The sequence below is a fragment of the Salvelinus sp. IW2-2015 genome, unplaced genomic scaffold, assembly GCF_002910315.2.
Source record: "Salvelinus sp. IW2-2015 unplaced genomic scaffold, ASM291031v2 Un_scaffold3250, whole genome shotgun sequence".
Taxonomy (NCBI): Eukaryota; Metazoa; Chordata; class Actinopteri; order Salmoniformes; family Salmonidae; genus Salvelinus; species Salvelinus sp. IW2-2015.
In genome coordinates, this window is record NW_019944537.1 from 43764 (window position 1) to 61251 (window position 17488).

The following is a 17488-nucleotide window of genomic DNA, read 5'->3' on the forward strand; positions in this document are numbered from 1 at the left end:
TCTACCCACGCAACCCGCTAGACTCTACCCGCTAGACTCTACCCACTAGACTCTACCCACTAGACTCTACCCACGCACCCGCTAGACTCTACCCACGCACCCGCTAGACTCTACCCGCCTAGACTCTACCCACTAGACTCTACCCACTGACTCTACCCACGCACCCGCTAGACTCTACCCACGCACCCGCTAGACTCTACCCGCCTAGACTCTTACCCTCGCAGCCGCTAGACTCTACCCGCTAGACTCTACCCACGCACCCGCTAGACTCTACCCACGCACCCGCTAGACTCTACCCACGCACCCGCTAGACTCTACCCACGCACCCGCTAGACTCTACCCCACGCTAGACTCTACCCACGCACCCGCTAGACTCTACCCACGCACCCGCTAGACTCTACCCACGCACCCGCTAGACTCTACCCACGCACCCGCTAGACCTACCCACGCACCCGCTAGACTCTACCCACGCACCCGCTAGACTCTACCACGCACCCCCTAGACTCTACCCACACACCCACTCATACTACACTGACACCCCAACACACCATGGTTTCCGTTAGCCAGTAATAGACGGCTTTTGTCCGATAAAAAAAGAGATCGAGAGAGTCTAGCGGGTGCGTGGGTAGAGTCTAGTGGGTAGAGTCTAGTGGGTAGAGTCTAGCGGGTGTGTGGGTAGAGTCTAGCGGCTGCGTGGGTAGAGTCTAGCGGGTGCGTGGGTAGAGTCTAGCGGCTGCGTGGGTAGAGTCAGCACAACAATAAAATGGGGGTCAATGTAAATAGTCCAGTGGCCGTTTGATTAACTGTTCAGCAGTCTTATGGCTTGGGGGTAGAAGCTGTTCAGGAGCCTTTTGGTTCCAGACTTGGCGCTCCGGTACCTCTTGCCGTACGGTAGCAGAGAGAACAGTCTATGACTTGGGTGCTGGAGTCTTTGACAATTTTGAGAGCCTTCCTCTGACACTGGATGGCAGGGTGCTCGGCCCCATTGATTTACTGGGCTGTACGCACTATCCTCTGTACCGCCTTCTGGTTGGATGTCAAGCAGGTGCCGAACCAAACTGTTGCAAAATAAATGTAGAAGTCTATATTATTCAATTATTGCACCCACACTGCTCGCGTCTGCATTGCCAAGGGCTAAACTAGAAGTCAGTTCCATTTCTGACACAGATCGCGCTGCAAGTCCTGCCTCTCCCATCTCCTCATTGGTTTATAGAAGCAGATACCCACGTGCCATCTCCTCATTGGTTATACACATGTGGGTGACTGAAAGGCGAACAAGGTCAGTGGCGGTAATTGCACCTAATTTATGAAAGTTGCCAATCACAATATAAAGTCAAGAGAAGAAAAAGCCTGGAAGGATGAGAGATGACTAGAAACGATTCGGTTGACCGTTTTATGTGTGGATTAATTGGTGGAGTAGAGAACCTTGTGCATTTCAGGTAAAATAACAACTCGAATTTATATCCCAAGACAAATTAGCTAGCAACAGCAAGCTAGCTAAATAGGACTAATTAGCTAGCAAGTGCAAGCTAACTAACTAAATTGCCATAAATGTTTAATGCTTTTCGACCTGTCCTCAAATTAATATAATTGGTTCAGAGTTTGTTTTGATATTTTAACCTGCGTGTCGTGATCGCGTTTGGTGTGGGGGGACAAAATACATTTATGCACGATGGTGTACGTGCGCAGCCGGTTTGGGTTCTGTGTTAGAGTTGAGATGGCTCTATGGTGTTGAACGATGAGCTGTAGTAAATGAACAGCATTCTCACGTAGTTGTTCCTGTTGTCCAGGTGGGAAAGGACAGTGTGGAGTGCAATAGAGATTGCGACATCTGTGGGTCTGTTGGGTCGGTATGTGAATTGGAGTGGGTCTGGCATGATAGTGTTGTGAGCCAGGACCAGCCTTTCAGCGCATTTCATGGCTACAGATGTGAGTGCTACGGAGCGATAGTAAAGTATTGCATCGATTACAGACTGGGTCAGGGAGAGGTTGAAAATGTCAGTGAAGACTCAGACTTCCGGAACAGCTGGTGCTTTCCGCAAAGCAAGCATACAAGGCATTTAACTCGTCTGGTAGATTTGCGGCACTGGGCAGCTCAAGGCTGGGTTTCCCTTTGTCATCCGTGATAGTTTTCAAGCCCTGGCACATCCGACAAGCATCAGAGCTGGTGTAGTAGGATTTGATTTTAGTCCTGTATTGCCGCTTTGCCTGTTTGATCGATCAATCTATCAAGTTTATTTAATAAGCTCTTTTTACATCAGCTGATGTCACAAAGTGCTGTACAGAAACCCAGTCTAAAACCGCAAACAGCAAGTAATGCAGATGTAGAAGCACGGTGGCTAGGAAAAACTCCCTAGAAAGGCCAGAACCTAGGAAGAAACCTAGAGAGGTATCAGGCTCTGAGGGGTGGCCAGTCCTCCTCTGGCTGTGCCGGGTGGAGATTATAACAGAACATGGCCAAGATGTTCAAACGTTCATAGATGACCAGCAGGGTCAGATAATAATAATCACAGTGGTTGTAGAGGGTGCAACAGGTCAGCACCTCAGGAGTAAATGTCAGTTGGCTTTTCATAGCCGATCATTCAGAGTTGGAGACAGCAGGTCCGCGACACGTCCAGTGAACAGGTCAGGGTTCCATGGTTCGTCGGAGGACATATCGGTATTTCTTACAAGCGTCCAGGTTAGAGTCCCGCTCTTTTGAATGCGGCAGCACTAGCCTTTAGCTCAGTGCGGATGTTGCCTGTAATCCTTGGCTTCTGGTTGGGATATGTACAATAATTTCAAAAACACTAGCATATAACGAGACAATTCTTTATACATTAAAACATAGGATAGCATGACTAATTATGTCATTTTCCACTACATTTCCTCCCTTTTTTAAGACTGTCTCAACCTAATAGAACATGACTTACAAGAATTTTCATTAAACAAGCATTAACATGAGGGAAAATCAAATACTTTTTTTTACACTCAGTATATTACAATTGTAAATTACTTCCATTGTCATTTGAGTTTTAGGGGGAAAGGAATGTATGAATTTAAACATTAGTACATACTTTTTCACCGCACACAAGGCAATAGCTTCGTTGAGACTGTCCATATTGCCACAGGGTCACCATAATGGTAGGCCCTTAACCTCTCTTGGGTACGTGAGACGTTAGCGTCCCACCTCTTCAACAGCCAGTGAAACTGCTGGGCGCCGAATTCAAATACAGAAATACTCATTATAAAAATTCAGAAAACAAAACATATTTTACATAGGTTTAAAGATTAACTTCTTGTGAATCCAACCACRGTGTCAGATTTAAAAAATGCTTTACGGCGAAAGCATACCTTACGATTATTTGAGAACATAGCCCACTAGACAAATCATTACAAACAGTAACCAGCCCAGTAGAAGAGTTACACAAGTCAGAAATAAGGATCAAATTAATCCCTTACCTTTGATGATCTTCATATGGTTGCACTCAGCAGACATTCATTTACTCAATAAATGTTCCTTTTGTTCGATAAAGTCTCTTTATATCCAAAAACCTCAATTTTGTTCACGCGGTTTCTTCAGTAATCCACAGGCTCAAACGCAGTCAAAAACAGGCAGACAAAAAAATCCAAATTGTATCCATAAAGTACATAGAAACATGTCAAACAATGTTTATATTCAATCCTCGGGTTGTTTTTAGCCTAAATAATCGATAATATTACAACCGGATAATAACGTCGTCAATTTAAAAGGTAAACAAGAAAGGCTATCTCTCTGTCGCGCGCATGAAAAAGCTCTGTGACACTTTAGGGTCCACTCATTCAGACTGCTCTTACTTCCTCATTTTTCAGAATATAAGCCTGAAACAATTTCTAAAGACTGGTGACATCTAGTGGAAGGCATAGAAACTGCAATTTCAGTCCTAAGTCAATGGAGACTGTAATGGCATTGAATAGAAAACTACAAAACCAAAAAAGAAACGACTTCCTGAATGGATTTTTCTCAGGTTTTCGCCTGCCAAATCAGTTCTGTTATACTCACAGACACTATTTTAATGGTTTTGGAAACTTTAGAGTGTTTTCTATCCAAATCTACCAGTTATATGCATATCATATCTTCTGGGCCCGAGAAGCAGGCAGTTTAATTTGGGCATGCTGCCCCCTACCCTAGTGAAGTTAACCCAGTGTGTGTAGTGTCTATCTGTCCTGTAGATATCTTAACCCAGTGTTTATCAGATACGTTGTGTCCCTGTCTGGAGCGTTAGCCGTGGTCAACTCTGTTCCATGCTTCGCCCTTGACGGCCAATGGATGCTCTCCGCTCTGCTGGAGGCCACGCTGGTCACTGTGGTTACAGATCGGCAGCACCGCGAACTGATTGGCTTTTTCCTGTTGCTGGGAGGAAGTGCTCTGCTGGCTGCTAATGTAGCGCTGGGGCTGTGGATGGTTACTGCCCGGTAACGGTAACTATGACTACCAACCACCACCAACGCCTCCATGGCAACCAACGCCAAGAGACTATCTCCCGGGGTGCTGTGCCGTGCCTCCGCACAAAGGCATTGTGGGTCTCTTCCTGCTCGTCTCTGAGAGAAAGACTCCAGTTCCCATCAGGCACTGCGGTGCACATGGTGACTAAGGGATGCTGGGGAAATTTTGTGTTCAGCTGCACCTTCTCTGCTCTCGTGTGTGTGTGTGTGTGTGTGTGTGTGTGTGTGTGTGTGTGTGTGTGTGTGTGTGTCGCGTCACACGCGCTGTGAAGAGGTATGTGTTTCTGTTTTCTAGGGAATTCATGATACATTGTTGTTTATCTATTTGTCTCCTCTTTGTCTGTCTGTCTCTCAATTTAATTTAATTCAAGGGCTTTATTGGCATGTGAAACATATGTTAACATTGCCAAAGCAAGTGAAGTAGATAATAGACAATAATAATTAACAGTAAACATTACACTCATAGAAGTTCCAAAAGAAAGACATTTCAAATATATTGCTCTCTCCCCATCTCTCTATGTGAAATAAAGAGGAATGATCTCACAATGGACTTTTCAGTTCTTCATATTCCTACCAGTGTGTGTGTGTGTGTGTGTGTTTCTAAGTAGGAGATGTGTAATTTACTGGGGTGTGTAACCCACAGACAAATGCCAGTAAATACTGATTCTACTTCTGTCTAACCACAGAGATGTGTGTCTGTCTCCAGTCTGTGTGTTTAACTTTGTCAAGATAAGCACACATCTAGTTGTGTGTATATATGTGTTTCAGACAGTAAAGTGTGTAGGGGGATGGTGTACTTCAGAGCAATGACAGGCTGGATCGAGGTTTGTATAAACATGGGAGGGAGGGGTGAAAGAGCTATCTGTGTTCTGAACAACTGAATGTGTGTTTGATGAGTGGTTTTAGTTGCAAGGGAAGTCATGTCTTTTTAAGGACACTGGCCCAACGTTCTTAACTGCTAAACTACCTGCCGCCCTCATGCAGAAACACCATGGTCCCTTCTGTATTGTGTTTGTACTGTTAGTGTCTGTAGATGGTTAGACCAGTCACCTCTATCCTAAGGCTACACCACTCTGGTCTGTCTTTTCAGATCTGATTATGTTTGAGACCAGAACATCCCAGTGTCCAGAACAAGAAATAAAAAAATACATGCAAACACAGGGAGATGTCATGTTAATATGATCTGCTAATACCATGTTTCTCTCTGATGCTACACAGACACACTCACTGAAGGAAGACAGACACACTCACTGAAGGAAGACAGACACACTCACTGAAGGAAGACAGACACACTCACTGAAGGAAGGAAGACACACTCACTGAAGGAAGACTCACAGACACTCTCACTGAAGGAAGACAGACACACACAACATTGCATGCACAGACACACGCTCTTAGAGATCATTTTATGCAACCCATGATCATGGGTGTGAGTGTGTGTGGGAGAGAGAAAGTGGTTTAAACATGCATGAAACAGTAGAATGAACTGGAGAAGTGAATGTCTGTGAGTGTCTGTGAGAGTGAATGTCTTTGATTGTGAATGTCTGTGAGAGTGAATGTGCATGTCTGTGAGTGTGAATGTCTGTGTGTACAGAACAGAAATGCAAAAGTGCACAGTATGTCTAATTGTCTCTATTTGACCTATATCGACCACTGGGCCTCTCCAGTAGTGAACCAGTAGTAATCAATAGGAATCAATAGGCCTCTCCAGTAGTGAACCAGTAGGAATCAATAGGAATCAATAGGCCTCTCCAGTAGTGAACCAGTAGGAATCAACAGGCCTCTCCAGTAGTGAATCAATAGGAATCAATAGGCCTCTCCAGTAGTGAATCAGTAGGAATCAATATGCCTCTCCAGTAGTGAACCAGTAGGAATCAATAGGCCTCTCCAGTAGGAATCAATAGGCCTCTCCAGTAGGAATCAATAGAAATCAATAGGCCTCTCCAGTAGTGAACCAGTAGGAATCAATAGGCCTCTCCAGTAGGAATCAAAGGTCTGATTTTTAGTTAGCTATGCGATAGTATTGTGTGGGCAATGATGGGACCAGAGTTTTTATAATCAGGTCACATGGTGTAAAAAAAGCTACTGGCCTTCGGGAGGATGAAAGCCTGTCAAACTGCAGCATCTTTCTACTTGTTCATATGAATTCTATTTTAAAGAAGGAGGGTTTCCTATACACAGAGAAAGCAACATGATTGGACAATAAAACTCAGTGCTGATCTTGCTTTATACAGGATTGTATCGTGCAGTCCTGCCCTATGCAACTGTAGGCCTAATTAAACATGAACTCAGTCTGATTTTGTGTTTATTGATTCATTGCAGTTGATCATTTAGGATTGAAAAGGTCTAGGTAGCCTAGACAGCCCAAGTTTGAAGAAATTACCAAATTTGATCCCATTCACATTTTCTCACAAATGGGCTATAAATACACCACTGATTTACCCTGGCCAGAGGGACATGGAATAGAGCAGACTATGTAGCAGCTGCTGTTCTTAGTAACAGTTGATAAGACGGAACAATTTGATTGGTTTCCATGTAATCCAGCATGTCAGATGGCTGGTGTTTATGAATATACTGTAGGCTAATACATTTATGGAAGAGTTGTTGCTTGTGTCTGTCGGGAGTGATGTCTTATCACGTTTGCTGAATAAATACCTGAGGAAAGTTGGAGAGCACGCTTTGATGTGTTGTGCCCGCCCGCGTGACCTGCGATTTCCTTGAATCTGATTGGTCCAGACACTGATGATTGGTCCAGACAAGAGCCTGCAGCACTCCGATGTGAAGGGCAGAGATATTGTGTGCGAGTTGACAAATCATCCGGCAAATCGGTCTACAAAACAGCACTTTCTCATCATTTTAACATTTTGCGTTGATATATTTTATTAAACTAAATCAAACGTGGGATTGGAATGTGCTGATGCCGCCTCACCACACATTTTCTGGCGGCCCTGAATGGAGTTGTTATAGACAAGTATGGGAGCGCAGCTAAATTGCCTCAATTAGCTGTACTACATTAGCTAGCTGACTACTGTAGCTAGCTGACTACTGTAGCTAGCTTCTCTACAACGATTTGATGCAGTCCAGAAAGACACTACCAGATGTTATGATAGAACCTATGACAGCAACAAGTCTGTCTAAGTAGTGCAAGTCTTTCCCTCTGTCCCACACACAGTGTCCCACACACACAGACTGTCCCACACACAGACTGTCCCACACACACACAGACTGTCCCACACACACAGACTGTCCCACAACACAGACTGTCCCACACACACACAGTACTTCCCACACCAACAGACTGTCCCACACACAGACTACAGACTGTCCCACACACAGACTGTCCCACACACAGACTGTCCCACACACAGACTGTCCCACACACAGACTGTCCCACACACAGACCTGTGTCACACACACAGACTGGTGTCCACCACACAGACTGTCCCACACACAGACTGTCACACCACCACAGACTGTCACACACACAGACTGTCAAACACACACGGCTCCTGCTCCTCTCCTCTGTGCCCTCTCCCTGCTGAAACAAGCAGAGCACCCCCTCTCCCTGCTGAAACAAGCAGAGCACCCCTCTCCCTGCTGAACAACAGAGCACCCCTCTCCCTGCTGAAACAAGCAGAGCACCCCCTCTCCTGCTGAAACAAGCAGAGCACCCCCCTCTCCTGCTGAAACAAGCAGAGCACCCCCTCCCCTGCTGAAACAAGCAGAGCACCCCCCTCTCCCTGCTGAAACAAGCAGAGCACCCCCTCTCCATTCTGAAACAACCAGAGCACCCCCCTCTCCCTGCTGAAACAAGCAGAGCACCCCTCTCCCTGCTGAAACAAGCAGAGCACCCCCCTCCCTGCTGAAACAAGCAGAGCACCCCTCTCCCTGCAAACAAGCAGAGCACCCCCTCTCCCTGCTGAAACAAGCAGAGCACCCCCTCTCCCTGCTGAAAAAGCAGAGCACCCCCCCCCTGCTGAAACAAGCAGAGCACCCCCTCTCCCTGCTGAAACAAGCAGAGCACCCCCTCTCCCTGCTGAAACAAGCAGAGCACCCCCCCTCCCTGCTGAAACAAGCAGAGCACCCCCTCTCCCTGCTGAAACAAGCAGAGCACCCCCTCTCCCTGCTGAAACAAGCAGAGCACCCTCTCCCTGCTGAAACAAGCAGAGCACCCCCTCTCCATTCTGAAACAAGCAGAGCACCCCCTCTCCCTGCTGAAACAAGCAGTGCACCCCCTCTCCCTGCTGAAACAAGCAGAGCACCCCCCTCTCCCTGCTGAAACAAGCAGAGCACCCCCTCTCCCTGCTGAAACAAGCAGAGCACCCCCTCTCCCTGCTGAAACAAAGAGCACCCCCTCCCTACTGAAACAAGCAGAGCACCCCCTCTCTTTTCTGAAACACAGCAGAGAACCCCCTCTCCCTGCTGAAACAAGCAGAGCATCCCCCCTCCCTGCTGAAACAAGCAGAGCACCCCCCCTCCCTTGTGAAAAAAGCAGAGCATCCCCTCTCCCTGCTGAAACAAGCAGAGCACCCCCCCTCCCTTGTGAAACAAGCAGAGCACCCCCTCTCCCTGCTGAAACAAGCAGAGCACCCCCTCTCCCTACTGAAACAAGCAGAGCACCCCCTCTCCATTCTGAAACAAGCAGAGAAACCCCTCTCCCTGCTGAAACAAGCAGAGCACCCCCTCTCCTGCGAAACAAGCAGAGCACCCCCTCCCTGCTGAAACAAGCAGAGCACCCCCTCTCCCTGCTGAAACAAGCAGAGCACCCCCCCTCCCTGCTGAAACAAGCAGAGCACCCCCTCCATTCTGAACAAGCAGACACCCCCTCTCCATTCTGAAACAAGCAGAGCACCCCCTCTCCCTGCTGAAACAAGCAGAGCACCCCCTCTCCCTGCTGAAACAAGCAGAGCACCCCCTCTCCCTGCTGAAACAAGCAGAGCACCCCCCTCTCCCTGCTGAAACAAGCAGAGCACCCCCCTCCCGCTGAAAACAGCAGAGCACCCCTCTCCCTGCTGAAACAAGCAGAGCACCCCCTCCCTGCTGAAACAAGCAGAGCACCCCCCCCTCCCTGCTGAAACAAGCAGAGCACCCCCCCTCCCTGCTGAAACAAGCAGAGCACCCCCTCTCCCTGCTGAAACAAGCAAAGCACCCCCTCTCCCTGCTGAAACAAGCAGAGAACCCCCCTCCCTGCTGAAACAAGCAGAGCACCCACTCTCCCTGCTGAAACAAGCAGAGAACCCCCTCTCCCGCTGAATCAAGCAGAGCACCCCCTCTCCCTGCTGAAACAAGCAGAGCACCCCTCTCCCTGCTGAAACAAGCAGAGAACCCCCTCTCCCTGCTGAATCAAGCAGAGCACCCCCTCTCCCTGCTGAATCAAGCAGAGCACCCCCTCTCCCTGCTGAAACAAGCAGAGCACCCCTCTCCCTGCTGAAACAAGCAGAGAACCCCCTCTCCCTGCTGAATCAAGCAGAGCACCCCCCTCCCTGCTGAAACAAGCAGAGCACCCCCCTCCCTGCTGAAACAAGCAGAGCACCCCCTCTCCCTGCTGAACAAGCAGAGCACCCCCCTCCCTGCTGAAACAAGCAGACCAGCAGGTTTGTAACTCTTCACATGGTTCCAGCAGGTTTGTAACTCTTCACATGGTTCCAGCAGGTTTGTAACTCTTCACATGGTTCCAGCAGGTTTGTATACTCTTCACATGGTTCCAGCAGGTTTGTAACCCTTCACATGGTTCCAGCAGGTTTGTAACTCTTCACATGGTTCCAGCGTTTGTACTTCACATGGTTCCAGCAGTTTGTAACTCTTCACATGGTTCCAGCAGTTTGTAACTCTTCACATGGTTCCAGCAGAAGTTTGTAACTCTTCACATGGTTCCAGCAGGTTTGTAACTCTTCACATGGTTCCAGCAGGTTTGTAACTCTTCACATGGTTCCAGCAGAAGTTTGTAACTCTTCACATGGTTCCAGCAGCAGGTTTGTAACTCCCACATGGTTCCAGCAGGTTTGTAACTCTTCACATGTTCCAGCAGCAGGTTGTAACTCTTCACATGGTTCCAGCAGGTTTGAACTCTTCACATGGTTCCAGCAGCAGGTTTGTAACTCTTCACATGGTTCAGCAGCAGGTTTGTAACTCTCACATGGTTCCAGCAGCAGGTTTGTAACTCTTCACATGGTTCCAGCAGGTTTGTAACTCTTCACATGGTTCAGCAGGTTTGTAACTCTTCACATGGTTCCAGCAGGTTTGTAACTCTCACATGTTCCAGCAGGTTTGTAACTCTTCACATGGTTCCAGCAGGTTTGTAACTCTTCACATGTCCAGCAGGTTTGTAACTCTTCACTGGTTCAGCAGTTGTAACGCTTCACATGGTTCCAGCAGGTTTGAACTCTTCACATGGTCCAGCAGAAGGTTTGTAACTCTTCACATGGTTCCAGCAGGTTTTAACTCTTCACATGGTTCCAGCAGGTTTGTAACTCTTCACATGTTCCAGCGAAGGTTTAACTCTCACATGGTTCCAGCAGCAGGTTTGTAACTCTCACATGGTTCCAGCAGGTTTTAAACTCTTCACATGTTCAGCAGCAGGTTTGTAACCCTTCACATGGTTCCAGCAGGTTTGTAACTCTTCACATGTTCCAGCAGCAGGTTTGTAACTCTTCACATGGTCACAGCAGGTTTGAACTCTTCACATGGTTCCAGCAGGTTTGTAACTCTTCACATGGTTCCAGCAGGTTTGTAACTCTTCACATGGTTCCAGCAGTTTGTAACTCTCACATGGTTCCAGCAGGTTGTAACTCTTCACATGGTTCCAGCAGGTTTGTAACTCTTCACATGGTTCCAGCAGGTTTGTAACTCTTCACATGGTTCCAGCAGGTTGTAACTCTCACATGTTCAGCAGCTTTGTAACTCTCACATGGTTCCAGCAGGTTTGTAACTCTTCACATGGTTCCAAGCAGGTTTGTAACTCTTCACATGTTCCAGCAGAAGGTTTGTAACTCTTCACATGGTTCCAGCAGGAAGGTTTGTAACTCTTCACATGGTTCCAGCAGGTTTGTAACTCTTCACATGGTTCCAGCAGGTTTGTAACTCTCACATGGTTCCGGCAGGTTTGTAACTCTTCACATGTTCCAGCAGGTTTGTAACTCTTCACATGGTTCCAGCAGGTTTGTAACTCTTCACATGGTTCCAGCAGAAGTTTGTAATCTCACATGGTTCCAGCAGAAGGTTTGTAACTCTTCACATGGTTCCAGCAGAAGGTTTGCTTAACTCTTCACAGGGGTATCCAGCAGAAGTTTGTAACTCTTCACATGGTTCCAGCAGGTTTGTAACTCTTCACATGGTTCCAGCAGGTTTGTAACTCTTCACATGGTTCCAGCAGAAGGTTTGTAACTTTTCACATGGTTCCAGCAGGTTTGTAACTCTTCACATGGTTCCAGCAGAAGGTTTGTAACTCTTCACATGGTTCCAGCAGAAGGTAATTGAGCTGTCTCTGGTAAGTGTCTGAGGGTAGCACAGAGGGAGGGGAAACGTGGGAAAGATAGAGGGAGGAGACCGAGGGAGGGAGGGGGAGTCCACTTTGAGCAGGGGAGTCAGACAGAAGTAGGTAGAACCACAGTTTGTAGAGGATTATGGCTAGAGAGAGAGAGAGATACAGAGACAGACAGAGAGAGAGAGAGAGATAAAGAGACCGACACTGTAAGAGAGAGAGATACGGAGGCCGACACAGTGAGAGGGTGGGAGAGAGAGAGACGTACGGACACATACACAGAGAGGGAGGGAGAGAGACATACGGAGAAAGACAGAGAACGAGGGAGGGAGAGAGACATACAGAGATACACAGAGCGAGGGAGGGAGAGAGACATACACAGAGCGAGAGGGAGGGAGAGACATACGGAGACCGACACAGAGAGGGAAGGAGGGAGAGAGACAGAGAGAGGGGGGGAAAAAGAGAGATATACAGGGACCGACACAGAGAGGGAAGGAGGGAGAGAGACAGAGAGAGAGGGAGGGAGAAAGAGACAGATATAGATTTGGAGACGGACAAAGAGGTGGCTGAAAGTGAGGTAGTGTGTGCGTCTGTTTTGATTGGAGACATGGAGATGGAGCATCTAGGTGTGTGTGTTTCTAAACCAGAACAAGGAAACAGTCGCGTCCTGAAGGCTGCGCTGGCCGCATGTGTGTGTTTCTGCATCGCTCTGCTGCTTGCTGTCATACTGGGTGAGTAGACTCACTACTGTTTTACACAGAGTTACACACACAACCTCTTTCCCTGAGTGAGTTTAGTCTTGAAAAAGCTGGTGTTGCAGTAACTGGAGTGGTTGAGGGAGGTGTGTGTGTGTGTGTGTGGTGTGGTGTGTGTGTGTGTGTGTGTGTGTGCTTGTGTGTGTGTGTGTGTGTGTGTGTGTGTGTGTGTGTGTGTGTGTGTTTGGTGGGAGAAGTGGTAACTATTATGTACTTGTTATATGTTGAAACACATTTTTGTGAGTAAATGTTCTTTAATTAGATATGTTCGTAGTAGATACATAACACACTCCTGTCTCTGGTCATGCATAGTGAATAGACATGTATTTGAGTTTACTTTGTTTTTTTTAAGGTTGGTGGGGTGTGTGTTTGTGTGTGTGTGGGTGGGTGCGGGTCGTGTTTGTGTGTGCGCGTGGCTGTGCAGCATGTGCGGTGTAGAGCTGTTTGGGAAGTGGTTAGTTAATGGGATAGCTTTCCCATCACACTCAAACCGTAAACAGCTGATCGATGTTGGAATGTCTGTGGGGTGACGGGATTTTTTTTAGGTCAGAGGGACACCTTACAGGTAAGAGTGAGAAGAGAGGTCAGGTGGTAGTGGATTGTTTAGGCAGAGGGACCACTTACAGGGTAAGAGTGAGAAGAGAGGTAGTGTGGTAGTGGGATTGTTATGGGCTAGAGGACACCTTACATGGTAAGAGTGAGAGAAGAGGCGGTGGGGTAGTGGGATTGTTAGGTCAGGGGACTTACAGGGGTAAGAGTGCAGAGAGAGGTCAGGTGGGTAGTGGGCATTGTTTAAGGTCAGAGCGAACCTTACAGGGTAGAGTGAGAGAGAGGTAGGTTAGTGGGATGTTTAGGTCAGAAGGGACACCTTACAGCGGTAAGAGTGAGAGAGGAGGTTCAGTGGGTGTAGTGGGATTGTTTAGGTCAGAGCGACCTTTACAGGGTAAAGTTGGAGAGGAGGTCAGTGGTAGTGGGGATTGTTTAGGTCCGAGGTGACACGCTACAGGGTAGAGTGAGAGAGAGGTCAGGTGGGTAGTGGGGATTGTTTAGGTCAGAGGGACACTTAAGGGTAAGAGTGAGAGAGAGGTAGTGGTAGTGGGATTGGTTTGGTAGGTCAGAGGGACACTTACAGGGTAAGAGTGAGAGAGAGGTCAGGTGGTAGTGGGATTGTTTAGGTCAGAGGGACACCTTACAGGGTAAGAGTGAGAGAGAGGTCAGGTGGTAGTGGGATTGTTTCAGGACATACCGTATATGTATGTTTATGACTGTGTGTGGGTTTGGGGGGGGGGTATGTTGTAATCTTCATCAGGTCTCATCCTTTTCCTCAGTTTCCCAGAGAGCCAATCAGGATGTCTTCTGCCTAACTCCAGAATGTATTGAAGCAGGTACGCCCCCACCCACCTTACAGGAAATTGTTGCATGTAGAATGTTGCAATCAACTTGTAATGTGTGTGTAGCTGGTTCTATCCTCAGTAAGATGGACCGGGCTGTGTCTCCCTGTGACGACTTCTATGGGTTCTCCTGTGGTGGCTGGCTGAGAGACAACCCTATTCCTGAAGACTCCTCTTCATACGGCGTCTACCCCTGGTTACGCCAACACGTTGATATCACACTCAAAGGTGAGAGAGAGAACATGATGAGCACATACACACTCTCATACCCTGACTACACTCCCCCACCTCTAAATGTTGTCTGAGTTGTAGACTTGCTGGAGGCTCCATCAGAGTCAGATGAGATAGAAGCTGTCAGGAAGGCCAAGGTCTTCTACCGCTCCTGTATGGACGAAGGTAACCCACAACCACACACACACACACACGAGGAAGACGAGATGGGAGCTGAGGTTACATGAAAAACATCAAGTGCTATAGTGGTACAAAGTGTGTGTTTGTGTGTTTGTGTGTGTCTGTGTGTAGCTGTATTGGAGAAAATGGACAGTGGTCCTCTGTTGAAGCTTTTACAGCAGCCTGAGTTCCACTGGCCCGTCCTGGGGGAGGGGCTTGGGGGGGAGTGGCTCTGGTCACCAGGACGATGGGACCTGCTACAGACATTGGCTCAGATTAGGAACCAACACAGCAAGAGTGTTCTGATTCGCTTATACATCGCCCCAGATGACAAGAACTCCACCAACTACATAATTAAGGTGACCCCCCTGACTGAATGTGTGTGCGTGCTTCTGTAAACATAGATAGCATTAACTTATCATGTAGTTGGACTAGGCCTTGTAATAACTTAGCATTCTGTATAAGGACCAAGCATGGTATATCATACACTGCATTTGAGGAACAATGGGAAAGTAATTCTGCTTTGAAAGTTGATCGACTTGTAAACTCACTTTTGAGAAAATGGACAAGGCCTTGTAAGAACTTATCATTCTGTAGTTGGGCCAGGCCTTGTAATAACGTATCATTCTGTAGTTGGACCAGGCCTTGTAATAACGTATCATTCTGTAGTTGGGCCAGGCCTTGTAATAACTTTTCATTCTGTAGATGAACCAGGCCTTGTAATAACTGTTTTCCTGTAGTTGGACATTGCCTTGTAATAACTTTTCATTCTGTAGATGAACCAGGCCTTGTAATAACTGTTTTCCTGTAGTTGGACATTGCCTTGTAATAATTTATCATTCTGTAGTTGGACCAGGCCTTGTATTAACGTATCAATCTTTAGTTCGACCAGGCCTTGTATTAACGTATCAATCTATAGTTGGACCAGGCCTTGTATTAACGTATCAATCTATAGTTGGACCAGGCCTTGTGATAACGTATCATTCTGTCTCTGTAGTTGGACCAGGCCTTGTATTAACGTATCAACTATAGTTGGACGCAGGCTTGTGATATACGTATCATTCTGCTTCTGTAGTTGGACCAGGCCTGTACTGAACTATCATTGCTGTCTCTGTAGTTGGAGCCAGGCCTTGTGTACTAACTTATCATTCTGTCTCTGGTAGTTGGACCAGCCTTTCACTAACTTAATCATTCTGTCTCTGAGTTGACCAGGCCTTGTAATAAGGTACTCATCGTCTGGTCTCTGTAGTTGGACAGGCCTTTGTACTACTTATCATCATGTATTGTAGTGGACAGGCCTTTGTACTTAACTTATCATCTTCTGTCTCTGTAGTTGGACCAGGCCTTGATTAACTTATCATTCTTCTCTGTTAGTTGGGACCAAAGGCCTGTAACTAACTTATCATTCTGTCCTCTGTAGTTGACCAGGCATTGTTAACTAACTTTCATTCCTGTCTCTGTAGTTGGACAGCCTTGTAATAACGTATCATTCTGTCTCTGTAGTTGGAACCAGGCTTGTAATAACGTATCATTCTGTCTCTGTAGTGGAACTCAGGCTGTATAGACGTCTCATTTGTTCTGTACGTTGGACCAGGCTTGTAATAACTGTATCCATGTCTGTCTCTGTAGTTGACCAGTGCCTTGTTACTAACTGTATCATCGTCTGTCTCTGTCGTTTGGACCAGCCTTGTACTAACTTGTATCATGTCTGTTCTGTAGTTTTGGCAAGGGCCGTCTGTAAAGTAATAAGTATACGGGTCTCTGGTAGTGAAGCCAGGCCTTGTAATATACGTATCATTCTGGTCTCTGTAGTTGGAACCAGCGCTTGTAGATAGCGTATCATTTCTGTTCTGTAGTTGGACAGGGCATTGGGTAATAACTGTATCAATTCTGTCTCTGTAGGTTTTGAACCGGCCTTGTGAATGAATCGTACATTCTGTCTGTCTCTGTAAGTTGGACCGCAGGGCTTGTAATAACTTTATTATTCTGTCTCTGTAGTTGGACCCATGTCATTTTAATAATTTTATCGTTTCTGTAGTTGGATCAGGCGCTGTAATAACCTGAGTCATTCTGTCTGGTGCTAGTGCGGACAGAGGCCTTTGTTAATTAATGTATCATTATTGTATCTGTGTTGGACAGGCTTGTGTAATAATCTATCATTGTGGATAGTTGGATCAGGAGCGTTTGTAATAATTATATTAGTTGTTGGACCAGGGCTTTTGTAATTAATGTATCATTTGTGTAGTTGGAGCACCAGGCTTTTAATAACTTATCATTGTGTAGTTGGACAGGCTTTGTAGATAACTTATATTGTGTAGTTGGAACCATGCTTGTACTAACTTATCATTTGTGTAGTTGGAACCAGGCTTTTGTAATATGATCATCATTGTGTGAGTTGGACATGCTTTGGTAATAACTATCATTGGTGTAGTTTGGGACAGGCTTTGTAAATAACTTTATCATTGTGTAGTTGGATCAGAGCTTTGTAATACTTATATTGTGTAAGTTGACGAGGCTTTGTAATACGTATATTGGTGTAGTTGACCAGCCTTTGTAAAATTATCCAATATGGTAGTTGGACCAGGCTTGTTGTGAATAACTTTATATTGTGTGTTGGACCCAGCTTTGTAATAAATGTATTCAATTGTGTAGTTGGACCAGGACTCTGTTAAATAACTTAGTCAATGGTGTAGTTTGGACCAGGCTTTGTAATAACTTATCATTGTGTTAGTGTGACAAGGCTTTGTAGATAACTTATCGATTGTGTAGTTGGGGAGCAGGCTTTGTAATTAACTTATCATTGTGTGTAAGTTGGAACAGCTTTGTAATAACTGTTATCATTGTGTATTTGGACAGGCTTTGTATAACTTTTCATTGTGGTAGTTTGAACAGGCTTGGTATGAACTGATCATTGTGTAGTTGGACGCAGGCTTTGGTAATAATTATCATTGTGTGTTTGGATCAGCTTTGTATATCAACTTATCATTGTTTGTAGTTGTGTGACAGGG

At 46.5% G+C, this 17488-nt stretch overlaps 2 protein-coding genes across 2 annotated transcripts in view; both read left to right on the forward strand.

The window, feature by feature from the left end:
• The window catches only part of mbtps2 (membrane-bound transcription factor peptidase, site 2), a 34026-nt gene extending 29345 nt beyond the window's left edge, over positions 1–4681 (forward strand). The window contains exon 7 of the mRNA XM_024142563.2: positions 4216–4681. Coding sequence (XP_023998331.2) covers positions 4216–4438 — 223 coding nt within the window. The 3' untranslated portion in view covers positions 4439–4681. The remainder of the gene's footprint in view (positions 1–4215) is intronic.
• A 7776-nt stretch (positions 4682–12457) lies between these two features.
• Positions 12458–16536, forward strand: LOC112075586 (phosphate-regulating neutral endopeptidase PHEX-like). Its single transcript, XM_024142564.2, has 6 exons — positions 12458–12675; positions 14028–14084; positions 14157–14318; positions 14403–14486; positions 14613–14839; positions 16519–16536. Exons 1-6 carry the CDS (start codon positions 12552–12554, stop codon positions 16534–16536), a joined length of 672 nt encoding a protein of 223 aa, XP_023998332.1. The 5' UTR covers positions 12458–12551.
• Positions 16537–17488: the final 952 nt, after the last annotated feature.